Source organism: Hyaena hyaena, unplaced genomic scaffold, assembly GCF_003009895.1.
Source record: "Hyaena hyaena isolate Hyena2069 unplaced genomic scaffold, ASM300989v1 scaffold_698, whole genome shotgun sequence".
Classification (NCBI taxonomy): domain Eukaryota; kingdom Metazoa; phylum Chordata; class Mammalia; order Carnivora; family Hyaenidae; genus Hyaena; species Hyaena hyaena.
Window position 1 is genome coordinate 694,154 of NW_024081330.1, and position 16,095 is coordinate 710,248.

Consider the following 16,095-nt stretch of genomic DNA (forward strand, 5'->3'; position numbering starts at 1 on the left):
CTCGGGCTTCATAAATGAAACTCACTGTATCCACAGTGAGTCAAACACTAGGTAGATAGGTATATTGCAAATTTGAACAAATGTTCCTTTTTTTTTTTTTAACATTTATTCATTTTTTTGGGAGGGAGAGACACAGCATGAGAAGGCATGGGACAGAGAGAGAGAGATACATAGAATCTGAAGCAGGCTCCAGGTTCTGAGCTAGCTGTCAGCACAGAATCCAATGTGGGTTTTGTACCCAAGAACCGTGAGATCATGACCTGAGCCAAAGTTGGACACTTAACCCACTGAGCCACCTAGGCGCCCCTTGAACAAATGTTTCAAGAAAAGAAACAAGAAAAAGGGCAGGGGGTGTACATTGGGTGGCTTAGTCAGTTAAGCATCCAACTTTCAATTTCGGCTCAGGTCATGCTCTCCCAGTTGTGAGACTGAGCCCGTTGGGTTCCATGCTGGGTGTGGAGCCTGGTTGGGATTCTCTCTCTTCCTCTCTGTCCCTCTCTGGCTCACACTCTGAGGGAAAAAAAACAACAACTGAAAAATAGTTCTCCGCTCTGAGTCACAATGTAGTTCAGCTATATATTTAATTTAAAAGCTTCACGAAATGGTGGGAGGGGAGAGGGGAAGAAACGGAAAAGACCTCAATAATGGCAACAACAGTTACATGTCACCAACCCACAGCCTATCAGTTTTAATAAATTTGGACTCATTGCCATCTCTGTACTGTCTTTTCTGTGTAGCTTTTCGTGGGGCCCACCAACCATTTCCACCTAGAATGCCTGTTACAAAGCAGATGCTTGGCCCGTGGCCATCTGTCACATGCTACTTCATTGTTTCTTCCACATTCTGCCATTCGAGCACCTAGTCCAACTGCCACGTGGTCAATGCTTAAAAATGTGGCCTGTGCCTGAATCCTAGAGCAGCATATGCAGCCAGGGTACAAATATGCAGGGCTGGAACGAAGGTGCCCGCGCCACCTTAGCTGCAGCCCTTCACAACTAAGATGTAAGATTCAATACATCAAAGCTTATGAGCAAAAGTAAAACCTCATGAGTGTGTCAAACATCTGTGCACTGGAGGAACAAGTAGGGCTGGAAAAGTGACCCTGCTGGAGTTTTCTCAGCACCTTCTAAAATGCCAGTAACAACATTTCTCCCACTCTTAAAATTAACAGTGAACTGAAGTGACACTTTTCATTATGGTGAGTAGTCAGGTAGATTCCACTGACAATGGAATTGTAGTCTTTATTAAAGTTATCTTACAAATTTATGTGTAATATGAAAAGGCTGCTTCCATTTTAACATGTGCTTTGGAGATTTACATCAGCCGTAGGAAAGGCTTTAGCTGAATAGAGTTCTGTCTTCAAAAATGTGACTATATCCTTCATCTCCAGTCTTTCTATCTTCCAGTTATGGACCTTACCAAAGAAAGGAGAAAATAATCAGTTTGCAAGAAGGCAACACATAAAATAAAAGCTAGTTTCAAGATCCAAGCATGTGAACGTAATACCAAGCCAACTGCTCTTTAAAAGCAAGTGTTATCTTATGATTACTCATGTTTTAAAAGGTTAGTAAGAGTATGTGCTAGGGTTAAAGAAAGCTCTACCAGTGTAAATTCTCAAACTTTTAAAGGTCTCCTGGGGCACCTGGGTGGCTCCACTGGTTAAGCATCCAACTCTCAATTTAGGCTCAGGTCATGATCTCAGTCTATGGGATAGAGCCCCATGTTAGGGCGTCCTGCTTGGGATTCTGTCTCCCTCTCCCTCTGCCCCTCCCCTCTCTCAAAAATAAATAAACATTTAAAAAATGAAGGTTCTCTAAAGGGTGCAAAAATCCCTTTCTTGGGATAATCATCCTTAGAATACATACAATATCCATTATGGGAGAAAAAGACTTAAATAGTTGCCCATTAAGAAAAATGTGGCATCAACATCAGTAATATGCACGTAATCCATTTTTAGATATGAAAAGTATCATAATGTAAATGTGAATGTTTACATTTCACATAATATGCAGGACCAAATAACTGGCAATTAAATAGATCCCAACACTAACATATACATAAATTCATTCATAAGGTTCTTGCTCCATACAGACACCTCTGGGGATGCTGGTCAAAAAAAGCTGTGGAGTCGGAATGAAAATGAGGTGTGAACTCCCCTCTTACAAGCCATCTAGCTTTTCCTGGGGACACGCACCCTACAGCAGCCTCACACGGGCCCATGAAAACAAAGCTTTAATATTCATCTTTTCTTCCCTTAAGAAATTCTGGAAAATGAATAGGATTTCATGGGTCTTAAAAAAAAACAAAAAAACATATGATTTACATTTTTCCTCTTAACAAAAAAGATGAAAGTTGACCAGATGTAGCATTTATAAAACTCCTAGTAAACGACAGCCAGCAGCTGAGTGGACACCAAGCCACGTAGAGAAATGCTCTCCGCCACAGAACCCCTGCAGGACTGCCGGCAATTCCTCCCGAGTCCTCGTGACCACCCTCAACCGCAACGTCCCCAGCAGAACGGACGTCAGTCACTGAAGACTATCCCGTTTGCATTTTCTTCTTACCAAGATCACATGAAAACCCATTATTTTCAAATGCCGCATTTTCATAGCAAGGTATCCTCTGGGGTGGGTTAAATCCAAACAGTAAGTGGATCTAGGAACACACAGCACGGCTACTCTGGAAACGAAAATGCACCAAAGGAGACCGTTACTTACGAGACCGCGTGTACAATCACGCGGTGTTCCTGTTCTCTGCAGACTTCATGGCTGAGCTCTCTGGCGACCACCGTCTTCACCGTCCCCCACTGCCCCTCCCGTCCTCCACCCCCTTGTTACCTGGCCTCTGCAAATACTCCAGGACGTGAAGGCTGCTTTAGAAACCAAAAGCTTGCAAGAATGCTTTACGTAGCTTTCCCTCAGCCACCTTCAAGGGTGGCTACGTACTTGATGAGGAAAATACCCAGATAGGAAAGCATTTCCAGGCTGTCCTGTGCAGTGTTAAAAATCTGACCCGAATACAATTATTTATGCTACTAGAAGCAGGGATGTAGATAAACAAATGGCACGTGTTTGCCTTGTACATATGGTCTCCCAGAGAGAGAAGCACTTGAAAACCAGAATGGAGAGTCCAAATACAAAATAGGAAACACTATGAGAAAGGCCAAAACTGTTAAAAAGATAAAATCTGTATGCGTAACAAAATATGGAAGGCAAAATTTGTTTTTTCATTGTTCTTGGCCTTTTGGAAAGATTAAGTCGGTTGGGGGAAAAATAAGACATTTGTATCCTTACTCTCTTCTCTTATACTTTGGCTGTTATCTGAGATAACGTAAGAGAAATTTTATCTTTTAAAGGAAAGCTCATACTCCTTACTTCTCCTCAGTGCTTCAGGCTGAGAGCTACTACATTATTAGGACAGAACAATGGAGCACCTGAAAGAGAAAAATTAGCTTTCACAGAGGTCAGAGAGAAAGCCACTCCTTTGGGGGAGGCACGTAACAGTATAGGGGAGACCACAGTGAAAAAGATGGACAAGGAACAAGCTGGGTGCATTCAGAAAAGGGTAAAGTTACAGAGCTGCAAGAGAATGGTGAGGGATGAGCAGATAAGAGTTTGAATCCCTACGTATTTTTTCCCTAAACCTCCCCCTACTGTATGTACGTGCATACACACGAACACATCCTATAAAGCAACGGGATGCAGGCTCCTTGGGGTCGGGACCCACGGCTGCCTCCGCGCTGTGCGTCCCGCAGAGCCTCCACACGGAGCCTGACTGAACACGGGGTGCCACAGCCAAGACCGGAAGCGCCACTTCACCAGCACGCAGGACAGGCCCTCGGGGCGCAGTATCATCAGTCTCCAGAGACACCCAGGGTGCAGTACACGAGTCAAGGAAACGCCTTATGATTAACTTCAATATGGCTTGACCCACGTACAATACAGCTTCACTAAAAAGCTAAAGTTTCTCTGCCTTTAGGAAGATCCTGGTGGTAAAACAAAATATTTACTGGGTACTTAATTTTCGTAGAAGCCTTAATTTTTTACGATATTACGTTATCTTGTCAAAAGTTTATGCTGCACGGATAGTTTCAATTACATTGACATTACTTTATTGTAGTATTCAGCTTTAAAACTAATTTTTAAAAACTCCTTGTTAAAAAAAAAAAAGACAACATTGCCTATTTCATTAAATGACTCAACTCCAGTCCACCGTCTTTAATCAATGTCCACATTTACACCTACGGAGTAGATGAATGGATGAGAAGTCTACACAAACATAAAGTCTTAGTATTGTTACCGCTACTTAATATGAAGTCTTTGAAAATCAAGATTTAAATGAATATATGCAAGCAACCTTTGAATATCTGCAGCGGCAGTTATCACATCCACACTGGAAAATGGAAGCACTTGACTCCTGTTAATATCCATTCTGACTTCAAAATCTGAAAGAAAAGAATTAATTTTTCCAACATTATTCAAAGTGATTTTCTGTTTCAAAATGTATACTGCCACTACTACTACGGACAATGGCATCAGACAAAAACCATGTTGAGCTGACCACGTGCCAGACTCTAGTCTGGATTTGACACATATAACGTTGCTTACTCCTCACAGGAAGCCTGAGAGGTGGGCACTATGGTTACTGCCATTTTACGGACAAGGGACTGGGGGCTGAGGAGTGCCCGAAAACACTAGTACACACAGAGCGAGAACCCAAACCAGCCCAGTTCGGAGACAACGCAGCACTAACCTGCCACAGAAAACTCATCTTAGTCCAAAATAGAGGAAAATAATATAAAGCCTCATACCGATATGATAATTATGGGGCAAGTGTACATTTTTTAAGAAGTATCCTTCTCCGAGAAGGCTACTTAGCGCGTCTGCCACTTTCGCATTTGGATATAACGGGGTGGAAGGCAGCGGCGGCAGCACTAAGTCTATGGCCTTGTGACAAGAAACATCAAGTTTTAGACAAGCAGCCAAAATACGAAGCTTGTGAGCGTTCCTCTCTATGTCACCTAAAGAAAAGAGAAAGAAAATACATAGTTAAGAAAAAATATTACTGCCACATTTAAGACATTCTATTAATGCACCTATATTTCTGATTATCTGTTTCTTATTGACCACTGTCTTTGTGTTTCCCTAGTTCCCACAGACTCTAGATCAGTGCCCTGTATTTGATGATATTTTACAGTTTAAAATCTCTCTCAAGGTGATTTAGTCTAAACTCTTTATTGAATGATGAGGGAATGCCCAGGAAAATGTTCAAATGCCTCACGATTAATGAAAGGCAAAACTGGGACTAGAATCAAGGTTTCCCGGGTTCGAGGCTGCTTCTCCCACAATAACTGCTTAAAAAAATTAGCAAGTGGCGTTGTTTCTTCACATTTCAACTTCAGAATTTCCTAACATTGCTTTTCAAGGAATGTAAACTTTTCTATTCTCAAACACATTATCAAATTTTGTACATCTAGCCAGATATTGCTTTTCTTTGTTTAATATAAAAGACCAAAAGTCCACAATTAATTTCATTCCAAGAGTAAATAAATTCACTTCTTTGGGAACTATTTGATTGCTTGACCTCAGGGTATGTATCCTCATTATAGGCCCTTAGTGACAATGTGTTTAGAGCTGCAAAAGCTGACTGGACTTGGCTTCAAATGTGACATGTAAGGATTAGGAAGTACAAACATCTCTGTCACGGCATAAAGAACACCTTGAACACTCAGCCTTTGTACAGGTGCAGACAGCGTAAATAAAAGGAACAATGATGATGGGTTTCTTATCCTTGCCTTCTGTATCTAGGATCTGTCAGTAAAGGAGGCTGGTTTTCTGGTTTAAAGCACTGACCTCTGACTTCGTCATTTCTGGTTCTTTCCTCAGTAGCATCTGCTCCACCTATGACCCCATTCGGAATCACGAGGTAGCTAGCGGTATGGCCTTATTTTAGTCACCACTGTACACCGACACCGTACCTGATGTCAGCAGCTCATTGATGATGTCCTTTTGGAGAAGCTGATTAATAAGGCCCAGGGGAAAATGATTCATCAAGCAAAATGAACACACAGCATTCAATAGGTTTTCAGAAGAGATGTGGTGAAGGTAACCAGTCAGAGAACTAGCCATAGCTTCCTGGAACCTTCAGGGGAACAAAGAAAAGGCAGCTTTCAAACATAAATAGAACACAAGTTCATGGTAAGGCGAGTAAGGTGCCAGAGAACCAATGGCTTTAAGGAGTCCAAAGAAAGGAAATCAGAAAATTAAACTGGCAAGAAGTATTCACATGTCCTTCAGGTCAGGTGGCTACCTCATAATAAATATATATTCTCAATAAATGTTATTAGTTAGCTACTGTCATGTCTTACACAGAACAAACACTTCATAGGCTTTAACTCATTTAATTACTACTAAAGCCTTATGGGGTAGGTATTATTATCCTCATAAAAAAAGACAAGTAAACAGGTTCATTGAGGTTGAAGAACTTGTCCAAGAAAAAAAAGCCAGGAAGTAGCAGAGACAGTGCTAGAACTCAATTTGTCAGGCCCCAGAGCCTTTTAACCATGATACTGGATTTTTTTTTTTTTTTTTACAAATAGTTTATTGTCAAGTTGGTTTCCATATAACACCCAGTGCTCATCCCCACAAGTGCCCTCCTCCATGATACTGGATTTTATGATGAGTATGTCTGTAAGCCTAAAACACCACTGGAGATTCTCCAGCTATCAATATTCTGAATTAAAAGTAAAAAAAAACTGCAAGCCTAATCCTACCACTCAGAACCAATGTTATACAGTGTAACAAAGCAGTTAAACATGGATGAAGACATGAAAGGTCAAATTAGGTGAAGTCACTTGCCCAGGGTGACGCTGGTGATAAATGGCACAGGCAGGAACTGAACCCAGGTCAGCCAGAGTCTTAGACATAGCTATCTTATGTAGGAAAAAAATGAAAGACATGCAAAGTACGGAGATAGCACACAGCACAGTAAGTAGATAGAGATTTGGGGACAAGGAGAGGTACAAGTGGAAAAAAGATCACTTGAAACTGAGCAAAGAAATGGAGCCCGGAAAGTGCGTGCTATCTGCTGCTGTAAGGAGCTGCCGGGGCCAAGGTTCAGAGCAAAGGTGAGTGCGCCTGTGAGTGAGTCCTTTGCACAGCTGAGGTTGTAGAGGAAAAGCTGGGGGGGCCGGGCAGCAGGAGGCGGGTGAGGGAGGCAGCGGATGCTACGCAGGCAGGCCGGCCGGGAAGGACTGTGGGAGTTACAATAGGGCAGGAAGAAGGGAACAGATCCTAGGGAAGGCAGTGAAGCAAGCACGGGCGGGCTGCTGCTGACCACGTCCGGAGCCTGGGCGGTAATTACCTCTCGAATCTTCTTACCCCACTCCTGCCGTTCCTCATGTTTTAGCAGCACCCAACTGCGTGTCCTTCCCTGCATGTGTTCTGCTGTTTCTTTCTCCCCAGACTGAATACGGAGTCCCTTCTGCTCAGAATCTTCTTTCCTGCTGACCTCACTATGGTTACCTCCTGCTGCTCCATCTTTTAACATCTGCTTAGGAACCACCTCTCCAGGCAGCCCTGCCTGGCACCCATTCTGAGCCTCCAGGTCACTGGGCTAGCTAGTGTCCTGGCACAGCCTTCCTCTCTTGCCATTTATCCTGTATTAAACTCGATCACTCCAATTTTTATGCTGTATATAACTACCAAAATCTATGTATCTACCTTACCCATTACACAGAATCCTGGCAAAAAAGGATTGTGTCTTGGGGTCCCTGGCTGGTTCGGTTGGGTGGGGCATGGGACTCTTGATCTTACGGTTGTGAGCTCAAGTCCCACACTGGGTATAGAAAAATACTTAAAACTAAAAACATTAAAAAAAAAAAAAAAAGGGGATGCGTCAAGGAAGTGTCTTACTCATCTTTGTTCTAAGTGCTCAAGTGCTTAGTATACATTTTCTGACTAAATAAATAAACAGATTTAGATGAGGAAGACATAGGAAGGAGAATGTTAGTAGAAAAGGATGAATCAAAAATAATGAGTTAAAAACTCACCAAGTTGGGTACATGAGACATGTATTTTTTTACATGTTAATCAGACCTCAATAAAGTGGTTTAAAAAATCACTTCACATAGTATTTAGTAAACAGTAAATAGCTGCTGGAGGAGGAAGAAGAGAAAGAAGAAGAAAAGGAAGAAGATATACGGTGACCACATGCAAGTGACCAAAGTTCTGGAGTCCAGTAGCACATTAAGGAGCATCGAGAGGCAAATCTGGGATTATTTACAGGGTGGTAAATACGGATCAAGAAGAAACCAAAGGACTGAAATGACAGTTTAAACGTTAAATGTTTTCTTCCTCAGGTTCAAACCCAGGCAGATACTCTGGATTTAACCACACCCTCCCTCCCATAAACGAAATGATTACTCACAACGTGTGGATACATAGTATGCTAAACCAACTCTTCTACCCACCCTCTTCCAGTCCACTTACTTCCCAAATGCTCTGAGCTGGCCTGCCTTTAAAATCTCTGCCCCCGCAGCCTAAGACCCCAGCATTCTTTCTCTCTCTCCCTTATTGTTCATTTGGTACCTACCATTTACTACCTTCCTCTGCATATCCAAGACTTGCCTCCTTAGGCGGACTAGAAGAACAGGGAACACAATGTAATAATTTGGACCACATTGTCTCTTGGGATGCTTACAACAGGCTGAAAAACTTCCTGACCACCCCAGTGCTTTTTCTTCCAACAGCATGGAATCTGTGCAGCTGTTTCTGGAGTTTTAACTACCACTCAGCTTGACCGTGTTTGTCAAGAAAGTGCAGGGTGTACATGGGAGCCAGCCTCAAAGACAAGCCGGCAAGCAGAGAAAGACCAAATTGGGGGGGGTGGGGTGAGATTTTTAAACCTTTATTAGATGCCTTTTCTGTGCCAGGACTTGTGCTCAGTACAGAATAACAAGAACTGAGTCTCACTCCAGAGGGCTTTCCAACCGGGATGCAGAGACAGGCTGAATGATAAGTGATTACAGCTCTGTGTCAGGGCTCCACCAGAGATCCACAGACGTGACAAGCACAAGGGCTCTGAAGGGAACAAGCAGGGAAGGCACGGGAAACGCAGCACAGAGGTTTTTGGTACAATGGAGGGTACGGCGGGCAGCTGCTTTGCAGTGGGCCCCACACTTCTTGGGTTATGTGCTCCAAAGCGACGGGCATGTGACCCAAACTCGGTCAGTCAGACTTCCTGTTCTAGAAATCCCAAAATAAAAATAAAATGAAGTTCTGTTTAACTTCAAAAATAAAGTAGACTCATGTTTTATTTCTTGATATAGATACTGACCACGGATGTGTTCATTTGTCATAATGCATTGAGCTTATGATAATATGTAATCTTTTCTTCAAGTATGTTGTGCAGCAATAAAAAATTTTAAAAAAGAACAAGTACATACTCTTGGGTGTGGCACTTGTGGAAGTGATTCAGAGAAGAATATACATGGAGAACAGAGATAATGTTTTTCATGGTTAGAGAGGCAGGATCATCCATCACTTTTCTTATAAATAAGTCCATCACATCAGTATGTCGGAAACCAAGTTTTTCAAATAAAATGAGGAGAAAGAGAACCTTTTAAAAAGAGTAAATTGAGGAAAAACTTTTTAATAATTATAGTATGCTACCAGTAATTTCTTTAGACCTCAAAAAATTTAAACAGCAATAGAATTATCCGAAGAGAATATTCCGTACAAAGAAACAATTCTCTCTTCCTCAAAAAATCTGTTCCAGTGATGCTTGAATATTCAGATATTCAGTTAATACCAGAGCATACAATGGTTTTCATATTTCCAAATCATTTCCTATAGGTGTCTCATACAACAGACACGGAAACTACTTTAAATATACCTTTTCTGAGATTTTTCAAAATGAACAACTCATTTTGAATTATTCCCTCTTCCAAACCTAGACACTTCCTACATTCAAAACATATAAGAGAGAACCCAAAACTTTCTGTATTCCATGTTGAGCTGTACAGATGAGAACAGAGATGAAATGCTATGATTAAATTAAAATTTCCAGTTCACTTCTCATTTCCCTCTTGGAACTTCTCACAATTAGTACTCCTTTTTCCAAAAACAATTTCCATGGTAATCTCAATATATACTTTACCCTCCAAAGTAAAGTGAATCTAGCCATCTAATGCAATTACCATCGCATCATTACAAAAAGAAATTTTTACCAGCAGCTTCATTAGATATTTATGTTACTAACATAGCTCCCAAATTTAAAGGTTCCTACTCTTGAGGAAACAAGACAACTTTCCATAAATAGAAAATAGCCATGATCATTAAGTAATGACATTTTATTCTTCCAAATGCGTAAAGTAAGCCTATCACATCACCCATTTTTATTATGCTAGATTGAAAACAGTAAAAGCAGAAATAGAAATAATCCTTATTATCCAAAGTATCACACAACTGTTTTTTCGAAAAACAAATACAAAGAACAAACTTTGGACAATATAGTTTTTACTACAGTAAGATAGTCAAAAGACTGAATAGTATATTAATAGGTAACTCCTAGACATAAATGATAAGGAGCTGATTTTTCAAAAGTAAATCCAACACTGGAATATTTTAGTCTTTTAACTGCTCTAAAGCTGATACAGAAATACTCAGAATATTAAATGAATTGATGTGCTTCTCAAAAGTTTCTGAGGTTTATTCTAAACTGTTAACAAACTTACTTGTTTTAACTTCCAGATGTCAATAGTTACAGCCACATAATCCGCTATCCCCTTAAAAAGATCTAAATTACGGTACCGGAGGTCTCTGCAGGACTGCAATATGCTGATCAATACTTTAAAAGGACACCCATGGATATTACCTTTAAGAATGAGTTAAATAAACAAACAAAAATTACCACATGGCTTTGAACGTAACATCCAAGATACTCTACACTCAATACTTTTGTTTCTTTAGAAAAAAAATAGCACTGTACTTTGTAAAAACAAAACACAAATCAAAACAAAACAAAAAAACCCAAAAAACTACAGGCAAAAATAAAGTTCAGATCTAATCATATTATCAGATAGTGTTTGCATAACAGCAAAGATTTTAAGACAAACAAAACAAATACAGTCCTCAACAGTAGGTCAGATGCTAAAAATCATGAAAGGAAAATTCTTCTTACCTATGACCATCTTACTGCATTCATTCAGAAGTGTAATAGAGCGGTGATTCATGGCAGCTAAAGCCTCAAACATGTGCTGGCTATTCAAATCAGAAAATCTGTCTAATTCTCTCAAGGCTTTCATCTAAAGAAAATAAAACTTTATAATTTGTGGCAAAGTAAATTAGACTTTTCAGTAAAAAGGATAAAGTCTGAGCAAAATGACTCAGAGATACACAGATTAAATACATATATTTGAATGTACAAAAAATAAAAATCTACACCTGTTATTTCATTTTAGCAAAGTTATAACCCAAAAGCACAACAATGTCCTCCTAAAAAACTGACTTTAGGAACTGATAACAGGTCATAAGAAGTATTTTTTTTTCAAATCTTGCCCACTAGAGAAAACTTAAAATATGGTTACCTCCAGTTTCCTTTTAAGAGCAATTGGTGCATCTTTCCCAACACATTTCATCACAGCTTGTAATGTGAAGACACGTTCAATTTTCCAGACTTGCTGATTAGCTAGTATCCTGTAATTACATACAATAAATACCACAATCTAGTATCTGAAAACCAAATTACCTTAGAAGTCATTTGGTCCTGCTCCTAATTCTAGGCAGGGAAGATGAAGCCCATAAAATAATCTGCCTGCCCATGGAGCAATGTAAGTACTTAAAGATGCAGGGCCAGCCTAGCACTATGTCGTCTCACATTATTCTGCTATCATTATGAATAAATAAATCACATCAGATTATAATAAGATATCCCAATGCACAGTCAATGAAAAAGGAAATAAGTACTATCCTCACAGACCTATGACAATAAATCAGTTGCACCAATTCTGTAAATCATAAAACTCAAGCCCCCTTTCAGGCCAGGTCAGCATCGTGTAACCTCCTCATAGTGCCCAAATAACCGTGATGAGCTGAACACAAGTCAATTCTCTCCCAGCCCACATCAGTACTATGTTTTAGATCAATTTAGAATTATCAGTATTACCCACACTTTTTTTTAAATGGTTGACCCTAAAAGAAGTATTATTTCTAGGTTTAGCTTTACTAGATCCAGAGTCAGGATCTGAAGTTTAAGAAGGTACTGAAGACCTTCCAAAAAGGACCCCCACCCAAAAAAGGCAGGTCAGCTTTCACCTTGGTTTTTGACTGGAGATATAAAAGCAATAGAGAACACTACGTGAAGAACGATTAAGAGAGGACTCACCGCACTCCTGCTCGAAGAACATCCACATTCTTGCATGGCTCCATTGCCTCTAAAATAGTTGACAAAACTGAAAGACATTTCTCATCACACTCATTGATACGTTCCTATTGAAATATAATTACAAGAACACTGCAGATGACAAGCCAAGAGCAGACTATCTCACCTAAGCAAAACTACTGAACTGATACTTTCAATGAAATGTCTAAGTATCAAACCAATTAATTCATGGTCAGCTCACAAGAAACGACGTCTTTGGGAAGTAAAATGTCTTATGTAGTGAATTTTCCAAATAACCAACACACACTTTTGTGCATCTACACTTTTTTTTCATTCATCATTATCACCGAAAATCCATTTGATATTGATTATATTCTTCTGCTTCTGAAATAACTTCAAACATTACTTTTACTTCTTAGGACTCAAGTTCAGCACGAAGACAACAAATGCAGTGATGTAAGAGCTACTGAGGTATACATGGCAATCTGTCCATCCCTAAAGAAACTTAGATAGCTGTTCTCTTATAATTTCTCTCTGTCCTCTCCTGGGTATCATACTGTAACTTCAGCTGTGAATCTTCCCATCCACATCTGCTATCACATTTTACCACTGGGTCTCAAGGGCAGTGGCCAGGCCCCAGATCCCTCTTTCAGATCTCCTGGGTTAGGGTACTGATCTAGATTCTAGAAATGGCAGTGGGAATAATTCAGAAAGTTAATAGTAACAACACAGCTTACCTAGCGCTCTACAATTTAATCACAACTAGTTCATATACCTCACAAGAGTAGTTGTGATCACATATGAGAAAACCTAGGCTGAAAGAGGTATGTTCCTCTGTTAAAATGGCATGACTAACAAGGCACAAAGTTTTAGGTCAGGACCAGGTAATGAGAAGAAATGGATAAGGCTGAAAGAAAAAGAAAGGTCTCATTCCCATGGGAGGGTTTCCATTTCAATTTACAACATTCCATCATCATCTGCGGTGAAAGGAAAGACCAAGTAACTGAAGGGCAAATTCACTAATGACATACTGAGCTTTCATCTCCAGCTAAGGAGGATGATATGAGACAATTCTGCTTTCCAACTTTGTATATCTCTGCCTCAAACACTAACCCTGTATTCTCCTCCCTTGTCTTTTCTTCCCATTATGAAGGCCTTCTCCTGACTAAGCTGTAAGTCTGTTATACACTCGTACAAGACTCTATTTTTCTTTCACTGCACTCAAAGCTCTATGTGGCCACTATTTTGTTCATAATTATATTCCCTTGTGTTCAGCACAGTGCCTATAATGTAGTAAATGTATGACTTATCAAAGCAATGTTAGTTATTTTTGTAATTGCCTACAAAATATTTGTCTTCCCTCCTACATAGGGAAAACAGGACTCATGTCTCCTAAATCTTTCTCTCTAGTAGCAAGAACAGTAACTGATACATTACTGACACCAAATAAATGTTTATTGTATAAATAAATGAATCCACTAGCTGTTTGACATTGGCCAAGTTGTTTAACATTACTAAGTCGTTTCTTCATCTGCAAAACTGAGGTAAATATTGACCTTGCGGGGCTATTGAGGATTAAGTAAGTAAAAAGCGCAGGTACTCAATAAATATTAGTTCTCCCCTCTTCCCTACCCTCAACTAACCAACACTTCCTTGTATGTTTGTATCTCTCCTCATTTTATTACTCACTATTGGTCAACTATGGAGAAGAAAAAACCAGCATAAGCTTTCATAGATTTCCATAGCAAAAGGAAGGAAAGGCCTAGTCAACTTAAAGTCTCTAAATGAGATATATGCAAAAACAAATATAAACTACCATTCCACTGATACGGAGGATACATCTCTATTTCCCCTCAGTCTCTCAAAGTATGCCAAATCGAGTAAGATGATATTTAAGTAGCATTTTGATGTTACCTGGACCACCCTCAGCAAAGTCTGTACCAGCAAAGTGTTCTGAGGAATTCCCAGCTTCACTATAGCAAGAAGACTGAACAGCAGGTGGTCATAGCGCATGATCTTGGCTTCTCTCATCATTTGTTCACACAGTTGGCTAAATGCAGGGTGGTTAAACATCAGTTGTTTCTCAATGCGTTTCTGGTCCTCAGACATCCTTTTGGCAATTGTCCACATTGAGGAAAGATAGTTACTGCTGGGAAAAGTAGGTGCTTCTGAAAATATATCTAACACATCACTCAGGGAACTACACTCCTGAGACAGTTTTCTATAGTTGACAGGGGTTGGCTTTGTTTCCTTGGTGAGAACATCTTCATTGGAGGCCTCCTGATAAAAGTTTATCTTCAACCCATCATCCGAGGCAAGAGAGTGTTTTGAATCAAAGGACAGTCTTCTAGGACAAAGCACTCTGGTAACTGTAAGGACTGTTTCAGTGCTTACGCCCTTTGTTTGAAAGTCATCTCTTGATTTTAAAATTAAGGCATCCTGAAAAAGGTATCTAATAGATGACTGCACTCTATTGCCAAAGTCACTTAAGAGAAAGCTTCTTAGGTTTGAATTGTTTGAAAAAACAACTTTTAGTCTGGAAAATCCCAAAGGAGACAGCCTCATAGTTCTGCTTGTTGGAACGGCAGTACTGAATTGTCTGAGGTTCCATAAAAAGGAACTTGCTCTGTTAATCATTTTGCTCTCCGCCAAACACTTTCAAATCGCTTTAAAGTAGTCTATGTATCACAAATGCCACTTCTGTGAGTGAAAGAGAAGACCTGCCGTTGTTTTCCTATGGGGGAAAGGGTTATAAAGGGAATAAAGACCAAAGCAAAACCTTTACTTAAAGAGATGAAATGAATTTAACTGAGGCTAAAGTGAGAACCTATGGAGGCATTAAAGATTAAAACGTTAAACTACTTTACCAAAACGGGCTTCCTTCACTTCCACCGCATTGTATACACTGTCTTAGAGCAGCCAGGTTACTTTAGAGGTAGTCATCGTATAAATGAGTTTCAAAAATAAATAAAGTAGGGTTCTGGTGAAAAGTGTTTCCACAGTTTCCTTTTAAGAAAGGGATTTTATGTTACCACTGCCTTGGAGAAATCTTCAATGAAAAAGTTTTAACGTTGAGGGATACTTTCTAACATGAAGATTTAGCAACTGCCAAACTCGGACTTTTAAGAATAGGGACTGGGGCAAGTACCGCTAATGAGAGGAAGCAACAGGTCAAAGTGACGCTTGCATGCGGCCTGCGCTTGGGAGGAAGAGACAGCCAGTATCACTAGATCTCATAAAACGTTAGGAGCCAGTCTTTTCGAAGCTGAGCCACCCAATATTAACCCACCTTCCTAAACTTAATGCCCGAGCAACTCCTAAGACTCTTCTCAGAAAGCAAGAAGTCTAAGGTATAGGACTGCCAACTGCTCCCGCCTAAGCTCGTCGTCCACTCACCTGAGGTCAGAACCCCGTGGTCTATACAGGCGCAGCCATGACAGCTTCCCCCGCGATCTCGCGTATCGCGAGGTTTTACGGATCCTTCATAGGTCAAAAAGCTTACGTTCGCGGCAGTTAGAGAGGTTGACTCCTTGAAAAGAAAGCCCACCCGAGAATGACTAGTTTTCTTGGGTTTGGGGTTAGGGACAGGGGAGAGCATAAGGCTTTTAAAGACAATATATGATCGTGTACCCCAACACCTAACAACTGCGGCAGGGCCTCAGATCCCGCGCTCAGCTTCAAAGTGCGCCTGCGCCACGTCGTGGTTGCTAGGAA

At 40.3% G+C, this 16,095-nt stretch overlaps 1 protein-coding gene across 1 annotated transcript; it reads right to left on the bottom strand.

The window, feature by feature from the left end:
- Positions 1-1,221: 1,221 nt before the first annotated feature.
- Positions 1,222-15,869, bottom strand: FASTKD2 (FAST kinase domains 2). The gene is made up of 12 exons (XM_039217500.1): positions 15,778-15,869; positions 14,296-15,115; positions 12,385-12,488; positions 11,588-11,696; positions 11,182-11,305; positions 10,736-10,875; positions 9,446-9,618; positions 5,978-6,141; positions 4,811-5,020; positions 4,357-4,444; positions 2,565-2,679; positions 1,222-1,414 (listed from the first exon to the last, which is right to left on the bottom strand). Exons 2-12 carry the CDS (start codon positions 15,016-15,018, stop codon positions 1,295-1,297), a joined length of 2,070 nt encoding a protein of 689 aa, XP_039073431.1. The 5' UTR covers positions 15,019-15,115; positions 15,778-15,869; the 3' UTR covers positions 1,222-1,294.
- Between the last annotated feature and the right edge of the window lie 226 nt (positions 15,870-16,095).

Excerpts from the sequence above, each read along its gene's own strand:
- FASTKD2 (XM_039217500.1), bottom strand. The coding sequence starts at position 15,018 with ATGATTAACAGAGCAAGTTCCTTTTTATGGAACCTCAGACAATTCAGT. Across the intron at positions 11,306-11,587 it reads CTCTTAAAAGGAAACTGGAG|ATGAAAGCCTTGAGAGAATT; the intron begins GTAACCATATTT and ends TATTTTCTTTAG. Across the intron at positions 10,876-11,181 it reads ATGCAGTAAGATGGTCATAG|GTAATATCCATGGGTGTCCT; the intron begins GTAAGAAGAATT and ends TCATTCTTAAAG.